Source organism: Drosophila pseudoobscura, chromosome X (genome assembly GCF_009870125.1).
Source record: "Drosophila pseudoobscura strain MV-25-SWS-2005 chromosome X, UCI_Dpse_MV25, whole genome shotgun sequence".
NCBI classification, from domain to species: Eukaryota; Metazoa; Arthropoda; class Insecta; order Diptera; family Drosophilidae; genus Drosophila; species Drosophila pseudoobscura.
Window position 1 is genome coordinate 40,294,793 of NC_046683.1, and position 14,684 is coordinate 40,309,476.

Here is a 14,684-nt window from a genome sequence, read left to right on the forward strand (position 1 = left end):
CTTTGTGGCCTAGCTGTGGTTGTTTGTTTTGAATATGTCTGGCGCCCATTTTTTGTAGTTATGCAGCACTAAAGCCGGCTTGCCAGACTATTGCGTGTTCGAATTAGAAATCCTAAAATAAATGTATACATTATGATAATATTGATAAGTGCAGAACATAAGCTAAGTGCATTAGCCTCGAATCAGTCATCGTCTAAAAACAATTTCCCAAATCCACTTAGCTAAACTTTCAAAACGAAATTTGTTTGGCGCCAACATTTATAGATAATGCAGCACGGAAGACAGCGCTGCCAGACATATTTATTTGTATTACTCATAGCACTAGGTAAATTTGTGAGGGACAGACCGTATATCTTTTCGGATTTTCTTGCCATCATGTCTAGCTCACACACCTTGCAAATTGTATACTTTTCGTAGTATTTTCCAGCATATTTTAAGACGCGTTATAGACTCACCTTATTGTCCAATGCACCAATGTAGAAAACGTGTAGAAATGCCATTTAGAGTTATGTTCTAGGTCTAATCGAATAACAATTCGTAATCAGTATCGAATTCTTGATCGGTTGCCATGGAATTTTTTCAATAATGTCAAAAGGCATGTCAAAAAGTGGATAACGGAGATTTTTCACACTAGCGCTTCCATGGGGTTTCATGAAAAAAAAAACGAGAAACAATTTTTGAAACGTACACATTTCCCCTCCAGGTGTCGCTTTTGGTAATTACATATAAATTTAGTTAATATGTAGCAATTGCGTAGTTAACGTGCAGTTACCATGTCAAGAAAGAAATGTAGTGGACATTATTGTTGACCGTTTCTGCTTAAACCTTTATTTTATAAGCAATGCAATAAAGATGAAAACTTAATCGAACCAGTTTTGTAGGAAATTGATTTAATAATCGGATAAAACTATGAGCTTAGACCTGAGGGCCTTAGCTAGCTATTAATATTTAACAGAATATCCAAAACGAAGAATATGATGCAACTTGAATGCCAATAATTCGTCAGTATATTTACAGTAGATTTTGAAATTTGTGACGTATTTTCGGTATGTTTTGATCATCGCAGCAGCGAATAAATTGCAAAATTTATGTGTGTGTGGGAAAACAGCAGCAGCAGCAGCAACAAAAGCTGAAGTGAACAAAATACCCGTGAACCTCCTCACAGCCCCCTCTGCTTCCACAGAGCGTGTTTGTGTGTGTGTCTCTGTTTGTGCGAAACGAAGTGGGTGATTACACATCGTCCCCCCTCCCCATCGACGGAGTTTTCTCCAGGCAACTGTCGCACCTGGCACCCTTACCAGCTGGCACGGAGCACCAAGGCTGGAAAGCTAACCGTCTGGCCACCTGGTGGAACCTGGAACCTGAAAAGTGGCCCCAGCTGCTGACAGTCAATAGAGAAGCGAACCGGACCCTCCGTACTGCTGCTGCTGGCCCGTGCCTTACTCCATGCCCGGCTTCCATCTCAATGAAATGGGCGAAATGGTCTTGGACGCCATCGACGACATCGGCGTGGTCGATGTGTACGACCTGGCCTCGGATATTGGCAAGGAGTATGAGCGGATCATGGATCGCTTCGGGACGGACGCGGTGAGTGGGTTGATGCCCAAGATCATCAATACTCTGGAGCTGCTGGAGGCGCTGGCCACGAAGAATGAGCGCGAGAACGCCACCATTCAGGATCTGCGGGACAAGATCACTCAGTTGGAGAGCGAGAAGCTGGAGAAGGCGGAGTTCAGGCGCCGCTTTGAGAAAGAGCTGGAGCTCATCGAAGAGCAGTGGCGCAGCGAGACCAACGAGCTGGTTGATCTGGTCTCCTCGCTGCAGGACGAGAACAAGCGGCTGGTAAAACAGACGCAGGACCTGCAGTCCTCCTCCGCCCAGAGCTCCGGTCTAGGTGCCAGCCTCACCGAGAGCATCATCAGCATGACCAACAATGAGCTGCACAGCGCCCTGTCTGACACCCAGGTGTTGCAGCGGCTCAAGGAGCAGATATACAAGCAACGGGACGAGCTGAAGCAACGTGAGCGGGAGCTTCAGGACAAGTACAGCGAGCTGGAGCATGTGAGTGGCCCGTACTCAACTTAATCTCTCACTTATTCTCTCTTCTGGTTACCGTTAACCTCTGTTTAGCTCAACATTCAGTCGGAGCGACTAAAGGGCTCGGAACGGGACACGAGGCGGCGACACAAGCTGATGCAGGCCCAGGTGAAGACGCTGTGCGAGGAACGAGCCGACTTCCTGGCCCAACTGCAGGACCAGTGCCGTGAGATCAACCAGCTGCGCAAGCGCCTCGGCCTGGCCGAGAAGGAGAACGAGGATCTTGTGCAATCGTACGACGACGATCAGAACGACCCCAATCGGCCGCGTTATACCACGCGAGAGCTCAAGGAGCTGATCAGCGAGCGGGACGAGCTGCTGACCACCATCGATGGCCTCAACGAGCAGCTGGCCGAGCTAAAGCCCCCCAGCCAGCTAAAGGCCAAGCGGTCGCGGCATATCTCCAGCTCAGATGACAGTGACGATGACGAGGGTCATTTGGCGGACAACGACGATGACGACGACGACGATGAAGAGGCGGCTGAAGCGGCAGCCGAACTTGAACCCCCAGTCGCTGGCGAGACGTGAGTGAATCTGAAAAAGGATTTGTATACATTTTGTATATTTAAAACTTTTTATGTTGCTTAGGCCACCTGGTCACGATGCACCCGTTCAAGGACCGCTGCCGTATGAGCCAGACGATGCGCCCTGGAAGAAGAGCTCCGAGTCGGGCATACGCAAATTGTATGAAATTATTCATCAGATGATACTCATCATACTCATGCATTCATAATCAGAATCTCTACTAAAGTTGTGTCCCCTATCTTCTCTGTTGCAGTTTCCGCAAACTCTTCTCGGATCCGTCAGACGGCAATAATACATTCCCGAAACGTTCCTTGGCCACGCTCTCCAAGATGGCGCTCTCGGCCACACCCGGCTCTGTGTCGGGCTCGGCCGCCGCCGCCGCCATATCTTTTTCCGGCGAGGCAGCGAAGTAAGAGCCCCCTAAAGCATCATCACACGCGTTGAAGTGCATCTCATTTTTTTAGTTCGCCTTTTTTTGTTTGTCTTTCCGTTCTGTTTATCTGTTTCTGTCATTTTCCATTTTGATTTTTTTCTTACTTTTACGTTTATTTGCCCACTCGCCTGCATCACTCGCCCGCATCCTATTATTTGTTTATGTATTTATTGTTTCTTTATGTTTTCATCTGTTTTAGTCTGTCTTTGTCCCTCGCTATATACCTTCTCCGTTTAAGCTGTACATACATAGTTTATACACTCGATTGCTGTGCCCTCGTAATTCTAAGTTGTTATGCGATTTTATTTACGTAAATGTTTTGTATCTTTTTGTATTTATTCTAACTTAATTTGTAACTTAATGCCCCCGGCCGGGGGCCCTCTACTAAGGTACTACTAATCTAGACCCTGACTAGCAGGCAATCAACAATACCTTCCACAAAACAACACACATCCCCCACATACATTCCTCGATGTGAACACATAATATACATACACAAGAAAATCCCAAGACCCAAGATATACGAGTATTTGAGTGGAGTGTTCAAAAGAACCCCCAGACACAGAACCAGAAGTGAGTTTTTAATGAATTTAACTATGAGCGCAGTCCCTTTTATAGAATCTGTATGAAGAAGGAACAGAATGAGTGAAGGAGTACATATGATAGATTGTATTTGTAGAGAACAGGCAGAGCAGAACCTGACCATGCCTATACCAAAAAAATACCAACAAAAACTAGAGAGAGGATAACACGAAAAGTATTTACTTCCATTAGCTAAAAGTCTATCTATCTATACCATCTCTCCTGTTTTCCGCCCCCGGATCTATATGCCCATAATACTATATCTGTTGGTAGATATTTTAGCCTTCTCATAGCAGTTGCCCCAAGCGGCCTTATTCTATTACAAATTTATCAAAATACGCAAAACGTTTAGATGAAATGAGAAACCTAAAACAAATTGATGACAAATACTATATATACAAAATATTTAAATAATTAGCGAAACGTTAAAACCTTAGCGCATTGTTTGTTGAATTGAATTGCATATTGAATATTGAATTAAAAACTAATCGAAACGAAATCAAACTAAGACAAAAATTAGATTCCATTGAAAGCCAAGGCTTGCGATAGAGAGCGATAGAAGAGAAGGAGAGCATTATCAGAACCAGAATCAGAAACGAATAGACAGATTCAGACGCAGATAATGTTTTTAGCCAAAAAAGTTTTACCATAGACTTGGAAAATAGCCAAGACTCGAATTGTTGTTAGCGGATTAGCGAATGTGAATACGAATTACAATGCACATGCATATACATATATGTAGAATATATAAAAATAGTCGGTTATACATGGCTTGAGAAATGTGCAGACAATTGTGGCTGAGAAATCTCTTGGGATAAGAAATACATAAAGATTCAGGTTGAGCGTGGATGGGCCTACACAAAAGGTCTGAGAGTTCTGAAGGCATGTAGTAACGTAGACCCCCCTCAGAAAAAAGGGCATATATATACAATATGTAGCATAGCGACCAGATATACATACATACATATATAATCCAAGAAACGATTCCAAGTAATTTTACCATACCACCTCTCCATCGAAGCGAGTCCTTGAGCCTAGAATATAATACGAAAGATTACAGTGTGTCCTTTATTGCCTTGAATTGGTTTAGGTTCGAATGGAAAAAGATGCTATTAAAACTCTCTGTTCAGAGCGCAGTACAGTCACAAGCTACTTCAAGATCTCTTTTTTAAGAAAATTACTTTCATTTTCCTTGTGTTCTGCTCCGCCTCCCTGCCTAAAAGCACAAAGCGTGCATTCCCCCCTTACATATCAGCGTTATCGATTGAAATGTGCCAAAGACTAATGGTCAGTCCCATGCACCCTGCAGCCCCAGGCCCCACAAAATCCCGCCATCCTTGTCCTCAATCGATCAATCAGCGAATCAACACTCGTTTCAATTACAAACAAATTGTGGCAACTGAATTTTTATATATACAAGAAAACTGTATTGATGATAACCGAAGGACTAACGAAAAAGAATATTAAAAGATCACTTGGAACTGGAACGTAGGAGAGCGTATCGGGATCGGTTCGGATCGGATCGAGTGCTGGGGAGAGACATTGGATTGTATCGAGTATTTGGTGAATTAATGTTAACTAAATTTATATACACATATACACATGCATTATACATAATATACTTTACTATATACTATATATACATATATGATACCATATTATATGGAACTATACTTATGACTAACCAAAAAAGAAGCGGAAACAATTATACAATACAAATTAATATATGATATATGTGTACGTATGTACATATGTGAATGACGAGTATGGATGGACCAGGAAACGAGTGTGTGTGTGTGGCGTGGCGTGCAGGAAGCGACCGATTTATCCCACTGCGCTGTCCGTTCATCCATTCATCAGATGTTCTACGTACGAATGAATCGCTTTATGGAGAGCATTCATCAAATAATAAAACTTATGAACAATTGAAACCAAGAAGTCATTCGAAAATTTCATTGGGTTGGTGGGGCATATCCTTCCGGCATATCCTTTACTCTGTGAGCTTTCGCTGAAAGCTCTCCACTCAGCTCGGCTCGGGTCGGCTCAGCTCAGCTCAGAGGTACGACGGCTTTACTATTACTAAATTTTACCCCAGGCTTGCATCATCTTCCGAAATGTGGGGCATCTGGCATCTGGCGGTTGCATGATGCGCAGCATCTCCGGCCGCATACTGCGTCGTATCGTATCGTATCGTGTCGTGTGTCCTGCCCCATGTATGAACGGCCATCCTGTTGCTTACTGAGCGCCTGTTCCATCTGCTGAGTTTGAGGCGTATCTAGGGCGTGGTGGTTTCTCAGCCAGTCAGCAGATCCTGGGGATGCGACCTTGACAGCACAGTCAGCCGAAAGTCAGCCACAGCCAGGATGCTGATGATGGCTTCGGCCCATCCTTCGTGCACCTCGTGGGGAATGTTTTAATTGCCCAGCAACAGGTAACAGGCGGCTTCGGCAGGGCCCCTCTTTGTGTCGGAAGGACGACTCTGCCACTACCCCTGTCCCCCATCCGACTTTCGCTTCGTTCAAGGCAGGGTATTTCCACGCAGTTCCAATTAAGCAATTAAAAATCCGTCAACGGCCACCCGGCACACGCAGGGGGATGGATGGCCTGGAACGAGCTGTTGCCAGCTTTTTAATTAAGAAGATGTTAGCGTAATAGGATAGAAGAAGATGCGCTGCGAAAAGCGTAGGTCGAAATGTGCGCCAGCTAATGAAGAAGGCGCCTTTTGTGGTCAGCGGGGTAGTGCGGGGCCAGCGGGAGGGGGGCTGGGCATTTTTCACTAATTGGCTGGGCGGAAAAGCCGCAATGAGGGATGGATGGTGTGTGTGTGTGAGGTTTTGGGCACAAGTGGAGCCGTGCCGTTGTTCTTCTGGTGGTTTTCCATTAATTAAAAGGAACTTTTTTTAATGAGTTTTTCCTCTGCATCGCTTCCCCCATGAGTCGGGCCTCCGTTGAACCGTTTTGCTGTTGATTCCCCTGCTGTCCCGTTGTACCGCTGTGACTATTGTTTCCCCTGCCACTGGACGCGCACCAGTCGTTGTTGCCCCTTTGGTTTCCCCTGCCGCTGACTGCCGACGGATGCAATCGGCGCGCCGAGACACAGTTTTCGTATTGCCCGACGAATTCAGGGGCCCAGTCAGTCGATTTTCGAACAGGAGGCCAGCAGTACAGAGGCAGCGAATAACGTTAGAAAGAGAAACTCAACTCTCTGCCGCAGCAGCAACTCAAAACTCCCTCAAATGTTGCCCGGCAGCATGTTGCGAAAAGCTCCAAAGAGAGAAACAAAGCGAGAGAGCAACGGTGTTTGCGTGTGCGTGTCCCATACATGCACATATTCAACATGTGTTGAGAGCAGGTGTCTGGGTGCAAGTGGGATAGCTATATCCCATGTTCATTGACTCACCGTCCATCTCTGTCTGACAACTGTTTGCCAACGTTTTCGGTCGCTTGGCAACGCCCTCGCGCATGCTGGGCGCCTATTTAGCGGCCAGCGCTTGGGAACAAGAAAACGAAAGTGTTGAAGCCGGCATTGCTCCGTAACGGTAGCTCCAGCTCATTGTGGTTGTTGCTACCGCATCCGAGATGTTGTTGCGCGAGCGCCTTGGCATTGGGTCGCCGGTCCGTATGTGTTGCCGGTGCCGTGTGGCGGCGGCCATATGTGATTGGAGGCCATCTACATCTCCATCTCTCATCTTCCATCTCCATCCTGACCGTGTCCGGGTCTACTGCGACCCCCTCCTACCGCTCTTGAAGGTGTATTTCCCCCTCAGCTCTAATGCTCTACTGCTCTGATAGCTACATAAGTGTTGCCGCCGCTGTTTCTGTCTCTGTTTGCCTGCTGAATTAGCGACGCGCATGACGCGATTCCAATGTCGCCCTCGCCAATGTGGCCGCAACATGTTGGTCCAGGTTGGTAGCGGCTTGCTAGCGGTACTGGACGCCTGCTGGCATCGGGTGAATTCTACGAAATTTGCCTGCCATCAATTGGATCAGTTTGCGCGAGATGTTGCAACCGGCCATGGTGGTGGCTTATTGGAATGAACATTCTAGGAACTTACCCTAGACGGGCAACCAGGCGACCAGCAGACGGCAGCAGCCGAACGACCCAAATTCAACAATGCTCTCCCACTGCATATATTTAGAGTGCGACTAGCTCTTGCTCTCCCTCTTACAGTCTCTCGTTGGTTGGATTTTCATTGCAGTCACAGGAACACCCACACATACGCACATTTTCAAGCAAGGTGGGGAGATATTGCTGCAATTGGCTGTAAGAGCGGGACAACATTATGTACCACCTGTGAGGGGTTCGTTTCTCCGCTGAGCTTTCGAGGGGAAAGCTTCGCTGGGCAAATCGTTTGCCTTCTCTTTCTGCTGATTTCCGATGCGTTTCCCCTCAGATAACCTGGCTCACGCACTGGAATCAGCCCGCGTCCGTCTGTTGGCCGCTGCTCCGTTGTGCATTTTTTGTACAATAAATGCTCCAATTTGGACAGGCGACCATGAATGGGGCGCAGTGTATTGGATGCACTGAAAGTGAACCAGTTCTGGTTCTGGCGGGGACTCTCTCTGCCCTACCCCTCCCGCACCAATATCTGCTTATGCCCGTGCTTTGGTGCTGCTGCTGCTGTTGCTGTTCTTTGTTTGGTTGGGTGTTATTTTATCTGTGCGTTGGTTGGCCGCAGAAGTGTGTGGGAATTCTTTTGCAATTTCCCCTCCAAGACAGTCTATCAGCTGACGGACGGTGTCGGATTCAGAAGTGCAACATTTTAAAAGAGGATCGACGATTGGCGATTGGCATCTTCATATGTACATAGGATTTGTTTGCGAATATCCCTACTTGGTGGCACACTGAGGAAACTCACTCAAGAATTTCGAAACGTTCCACGTTCTGCAGCATAAATATTTTCTTTGTCTTTAGATCAGATACCAGAATGTGGGAGATCCTCTCAGATTTCCCCTGAGGTGTCCCTTAGTTCTTCTACTAGAACTACTCTTGAAATATTAGAGGGTTCACTTGTATTATGTTGGATCAAGTAGAAAAGGAAACTTTTTTTCAAAATGCGGAAATACAACAAAATCTATTTTTAGAGAAAAGAAGAAAATAGGGAAACATCTGTTTTTGTAATATTGGAATTAAAAAAGTATTGACAGTCCCATATTGTCTAGTGGTTAGGATACCCGGCTCTCACCCGGGAGGCCCGGGTTCAATTCCCGGTATGGGAAGTTTATAAAGTGTTTATTTTTGTATTCTCTTTTATGATCAAAGACTTAAGAAAATATATTTTTCGATCACAAAATAAATATACATGGATATATGTATTTTGCTGTAGCGGTTTTATGTACAATACTAATTCCTGTGGGAAGGAGGAAACCAAATATGCATTCTTGATCAACATCAACTGCCGAGTCGATATAGCCATGACTGTCTGTCCGGTCGTCAGTCCCGATGAGCGCCTAGGTCTTACAGACTATACGAGCTAGAGCAACCAAAAACCAAAACGCAGAATCATAGCGAATGACCATATTTAAAAGATTGCCGAGGATGAATCAGAGCGAATAGCTATTATATTGGGTGGGCGGAGAGGAGCGCCAAAGAACAGGTGTGAGAACAGAGAACAAGAGACAGATGCAAGAGCAAGCTCACATATATGTACATATACTAAATGAGTATCGCGTAAATACATATGTACATATGTAGAGCCGCGGCTAGGGCCGTTCCCACGATCCCACTCGTTTTGATTTAAATGTTAGCACATGAATGATATACATATGTATGCCCAAGGAAGAGGTTAATCCTTTTTGAGCACACAGGAGCCGGGCTCCAAGAGTAAGGGCTGCACCCAATTAACATGTCAGAGCGAGGAGGTGCAAGGGGGAGGTTTCGACGCCAAACAAAGGAATGATAGTCCTAGAGCCCAGTTCTGGACAGCAGGACAATGGATGTGACAGGGACGATTGCCGGGGAGTGTCAAGTGTGGATATTTAAGCCTCAATGCAACTAGCCCCGGAGGCAACCTCTGCACTCTCCTGCACTCATCCGCTCCAACCCAAAAATTCAAAAGAAATAAAATTTTGTCAACAGTAATGTTGGGTTGACTTGGAAGGCTAGAGGAGCGGGGAAAAGGCAGTGCAATGAATATATGGCAACTGCATTGCAGCTGGCCCCCAGGCGGGGGCGTCGGGGACTAACAAAAGAAGCGGCAACTGTACTTGTCCCCCCAGTAAACTCAATTCAGACTCAGCCAGGGCTCAGGCTCAGCCTCAGTCTCAGCCTCGACGGCGTCCCTTCGTTGCTTTTGAGATACACACACACACACACACACACACACACATACCCTAGACCTAACCCTCCCCGTCTCCCTGGCAAGCCTGCGGCTTCTTTTTTGGCCGCACATTTCAATGCTCCGTCCGGCTAAATGGCGACAAAAAGTAGGCAACACTTTTGTTGTGCCGGAAATGGCATTTAAGCGGATTTCAGCCAAGTGCTAAGCTCACAGGAGGAGTACGAGTGGGGGTGTGGGAGGCGGTGGGGGTTGGGGTGTTCGTTCCTCCCAAAAATAAGGTGAATTCTCTTTCAGAATATCGCAAAAAGTTGCCGGGTAAGCAGAATGTATCACTACTCAGACTAGAGGCTTAAGCCCAAAGGAGCGAGGAGTCTCCTCCAGAATGAGGAATAAGAATCATTTAAAGGATGCTTACTGCTGTGCGAGTGGAGAGCTCTACAGGCGGACAGGCGGCCCAGTTCCCTTGGGCGGACAATTTTATTGCAATCGTAATTTATGCATATTCGTGGGTGTCTTTTCCAGAGAGCTTTCCCTGTAGCCAGTATCCGACGTTCCCTTCTACCACATCTTTCGGCTCATTTTCTGGCTACTCCTCTTCCGCATCCTTCTGCCCTTTCTGCTGGCTTATCCTCTCTCCCCCTTTACCTCCTACTCGACATCCGCATCCTCCTGCTGTCTTTCTGCTGGCGTTATCCTCCAAAGAAGCACATGAATGATTTTCAATGATTTTCAACGGGGGATCAAGAGAGACCCCAACGGACACTGAACCGTGAACGACGACGAGGAGTCATCGAATATGTTGCACAAAACATTTTCATGGCTGTGCTTTGTGCTGCTTTCCTGACAGCGACAAGGACAAGGACAGTGACAAGGACATGATGGGGATACATCATCCCATCATCATCGTCATTTCCATTTACCATTCCCCATTCTCGTCGCTATCCATCCGAGAATAATTCCATATCATAATTTCATGCCGCAACTTGTCCCTCAGACGCAACAGCAACAACAGTAACAATTTCGGGTATGACATAATGTTAGAATGTTGCAAGAACAGAGAGCTGTTGCAGAGAGAGTGGTAGGTGCGCCAGGCGCGCCGGGCGCGGCAAGGGGGCACAAAAATGTTCTCCGTCCCTCTCGCGCAAACATCTCCATCTCTGTCAGCCGCTTGCCGGCTTTTTATTTTACGGCTTCCGTTTCTAAAAGAGAGCCCAGACTGAGACTGGGCCAAGCTTTTACTCCTCTCAAAGTAAAAGAGAGAGAGAGAGAGAGAGAGCGAGCGAGTGAGAGAGAGAGACAGTAACAGAGATACAAAGATACAGAGAGAGTGCAAGTGCAAGCGAGAAGTCCTTCCACTGGACACGTGGCCAACGTTCCAGGCGCTGGATGAGCTTTCCCCCTATATACCATAGGGGCAGCGAAACAAAAAGAAAACAGATGGCCCAAAAGCTTTCACCGATTCCCCGGCTAACGGCTAATGCCAGCGCGAACAGCTGTGGGGGAACTGCGATGGGGAGACCGCCCGTCCCTTAACGCCGCTCCGACTTCTGATGACGCCATGGCTCCAAAGGGGAAGTGGGGAAGCAGGAGAGACCAATGGGAAGAAATCGGGACGGGAGACACTGGATTAAATCAAAATGCCTCCCGACTCTGACAGATGTCTAGACAAAGAGCTGAGAGTCGAGTGAGTGAGTGCCACCTGCTGGATGGGTCCTTCGACAGTGCAATCGTTGATTGATGGACTGTTGGATCGATTGCCAGATGAAGAGCGGCAGATGGTGGAGATAAGTCCATTCCCCCATGCCGGCTTGACCGCTGGACGGGTGAAAAGTCAGATTTATTTCCACATGCGAGCAGGCACCGCTTGAAGTGCCCCCTCACCCCTTTCTCTGTGGCCCTCGTCCTCGTCCTCGCCCTCGTCCTCACCCTCCCACCCCTGCACACATTTGTCGCCGCTTTTCACATTTTCCCTGCACTTTCTGTAGAGCACTTGGCAATTCACTGGCGCGTCGCAATACCCCTTTACAAAATACATACTATGCATGGGATATTTCCATAAGCATATGAATGTGTATATACTCCTCCTACATGTGCTATGGGCTATGGGCTGCGGGCTATGGGCTATGGGCTATGGGCTATGGGCTATGGGCTATGGTCTATGGGGTATAAATGTGTATATTTACTTGTGTATTTGTACTTTTAATGGGCGTCCCCGCCATAGTTGCTTGGCATTTAAAACATATTGCAGTCGGGCGGGCACAAACGTGGTCTTTGATTTGCCACCTGCCACGCCCACAGCCAGCAGTGGCAAAGGGCGAAGCGAACAGAAGAGGGCAGAACGAAAGAGTTAAGGAGAGAAAGGTAGAGAAAACATTCCAGAAATCTTAAACAATGGGGAGGAAATTGTTGAATTTTAGCGGAGTTTTTCAGTGACCGATTTCTGGAACACCGAAAGAAACGAAAAAAAGGTCCAGTCGATTGGAATACCCAGCACTCAGTTTTAAAATATCAAATAATTAGATTTATATCCATCGTGAGAGTATGAACTCAAAAGCGTGTTGCTTTACGATTAACAGAGTTCGAAAGCCAGGTGTTCAAAGAAAGAAACGACATATGGGCACTTCCACTTACGTTCTTACGAAAAAATATACAAAAATCTGAATGAAAAAGTCATCTTTTGAAAAACTTTTGCATATTAATTAAGAGGCCATATATTAATAAAAAAAAATTATAATAGTAGAACGTGCGGTTTTAAGGATCGAAGCCCAAATATGACCTGACGTTACTCTACCAAAAACAAAACTGGCTTTTTAGCTTGGATTACAAGATTGCAAAACTCTGCGAATCGGGTGGGACTATCTGTATAACATTTTTTGTACTAATATATGTAGTATTTGGCGTCAATTTTTAAAATTATTAGATACGTTTTTGTATTACGGAATTTTATTTATCCAATCATCCCTCTTGTTTAGAGTACGGTCCTAACTACTATTGGTGGGTGAGAGCTCTCTTCGCCGGAGTCGTGTATGGCTAGTGTGCCAAGTTAAAGGCCTGAGACCAAGTGTGACCTGATATTTTGCTGTAACCATATCGATTTCACCTTGAGCTGATCCTACATTTAAGTCTTTATGAATATTTTCTTTCCGTATGTATGTGCCATGGTACCCCGGTGATAGTTCTCAGAGTATCTTCGATTGAGTCCTCTGGACTACTTCTATATTACTAATGCAAGCGTTTCCCCATAGTTCGGAGCTACATATATGTCCAAATTGGTTTCAGAGCTGCATTATACAAAAGCACTTTGCACTCCAGTTTTAGTGGCGGACGGACGTTCGTCAGCCACATAGGCTTCATTACATTACTGACTTTAAATTTTAGTAAACTTCTTATCGTTTCCAAATGGACTCCAAGGTAAGTTACTTCGATGGTTTGTGGAATGTTGATGTTATTCAGAGACACTTAGTAAGCTATTATTATTAAATATGACAACTTTTCATGTTTTTTTTCCTAGGCTATTAGCCGATTGGCCATTTTCTGGGACTTCTGTTTTTATAGGATCTGTTTATCTATCAGTTTATATAGGAGATAATAATAAAGGAGGCTATAAAGGCTATAAAAATATCACAGAATACCGAAAAAATTAACTTTTGCACAACAAAGCTAATGGTTAATTGGTTAAACTTTCAATAAATATAGAAAATACAAATATGTATATCGAATGGCCATATACACTTTAGCTTGGTTTGTTTATTTTGGCTGTACTAATAATTCGATTGCAACGTGTTTCTGGAATCCAGTTGAAACGATCGTGGTTGCATCTTTGGTTTTCTCTTATCTTCACAGCTGAAGATGCCACAGCATTCCACGAAACAGGTAAACATGCTAAAGCAAATTTTTGTTAACGTGTTTGTATTCAAAGGAGAAAAGCAGGAGTTTCAGTTTTGAGGTGGTGAAAAAGTGTGTGGCGGTTTCTGGAACACACTCTTAATTAACACGCAGGCTCGTGTATTTATAAACAGTGGTGTGTGTGGGAATGTGTCTGCATTAGTGTGCACTTGTATGTGCTTGTGCGCCATTCTTCTTATTTTGTTGGCGTTTTTGTTGTTGTAAATTTTGTGCTCGTTCTTTTACTCGTTTTACAGAGGGGGGTGCCGCTGCAGCTGCGGCTGCGGCTGCGGCTGCGGCTGCGACGCGTACAACGGGGCGTAAAGTGGCCAACAAGCCGTTAAACATGACCGGCCAAGCACCTACCATTGAAGACCCTCTCCCTCTCTATTCTCCACTGCCCACTCTATACTTCCCCCACTTCAGCGGCTTCCCCATGGCGCCAAACAAAGCTTAAATGTAAAACTGAAACTAAAGTTGGCTTTCGCGGGAGTTGCATAGCAGCTGCTGTCCCTTCCCCCCTGTCTCTCTGCTCCTTGTAAGCGAGTGGAACAGAACAATGCCAAAGCCTTGCAGAAAATTATGCAACAACAAAAACTGCAACTGCAACGGCAACAACAAAATGTTGCAGATACATTATCCTGTCCAAAGTCTGAGGTTGTATCCACAAGCGCCCAAGAAATCCTTAAGGAAGACTAGTTTCCAGGGGCCGAAGCATTTCATACACTTGCAGAGTCGATTTCTAAATGATTTTGTTGCACTTATCTCAGAGAAGATCCGAGTATGTATGATGGTGGTGCCACTTAAAGTTTCAGCAAGATATTTGGAGCACCCCCAACAACAAGAGGGTGTACATATGTACATATATAGTATGTATGACT

The 14,684-nt window shown here is 45.7% G+C and overlaps 1 protein-coding gene and 1 non-coding gene across 3 annotated transcripts; both read left to right on the forward strand.

The window, feature by feature from the left end:
- Positions 1 to 997: 997 nt before the first annotated feature.
- Rilpl (Rab interacting lysosomal protein like) lies at positions 998 to 5,575 on the forward strand. 2 transcript variants are annotated; one of them, XM_001355408.4, is made up of 5 exons: positions 998 to 2,061; positions 2,131 to 2,621; positions 2,686 to 2,781; positions 2,876 to 3,031; positions 3,255 to 5,575. In XM_001355408.4, the coding sequence occupies exons 1-5, from the start codon at positions 1,447 to 1,449 to the stop codon at positions 3,367 to 3,369; spliced, it is 1,473 nt and encodes a 490-aa protein (XP_001355444.3). In that variant the 5' UTR covers positions 998 to 1,446; the 3' UTR covers positions 3,370 to 5,575. The 2 variants fall into 2 exon arrangements, with proteins under 2 accessions (XP_001355444.3, XP_033239955.1); XM_033384064.1 differs by having other exon boundaries at positions 1,001 to 2,061; positions 2,876 to 5,575.
- Positions 5,576 to 8,785: 3,210 nt separating this feature from the next.
- Positions 8,786 to 8,857, forward strand: TRNAE-CUC (transfer RNA glutamic acid (anticodon CUC)). The gene has a single exon. It is a non-coding gene; the product is annotated as a tRNA-Glu (tRNA).
- Positions 8,858 to 14,684: the final 5,827 nt, after the last annotated feature.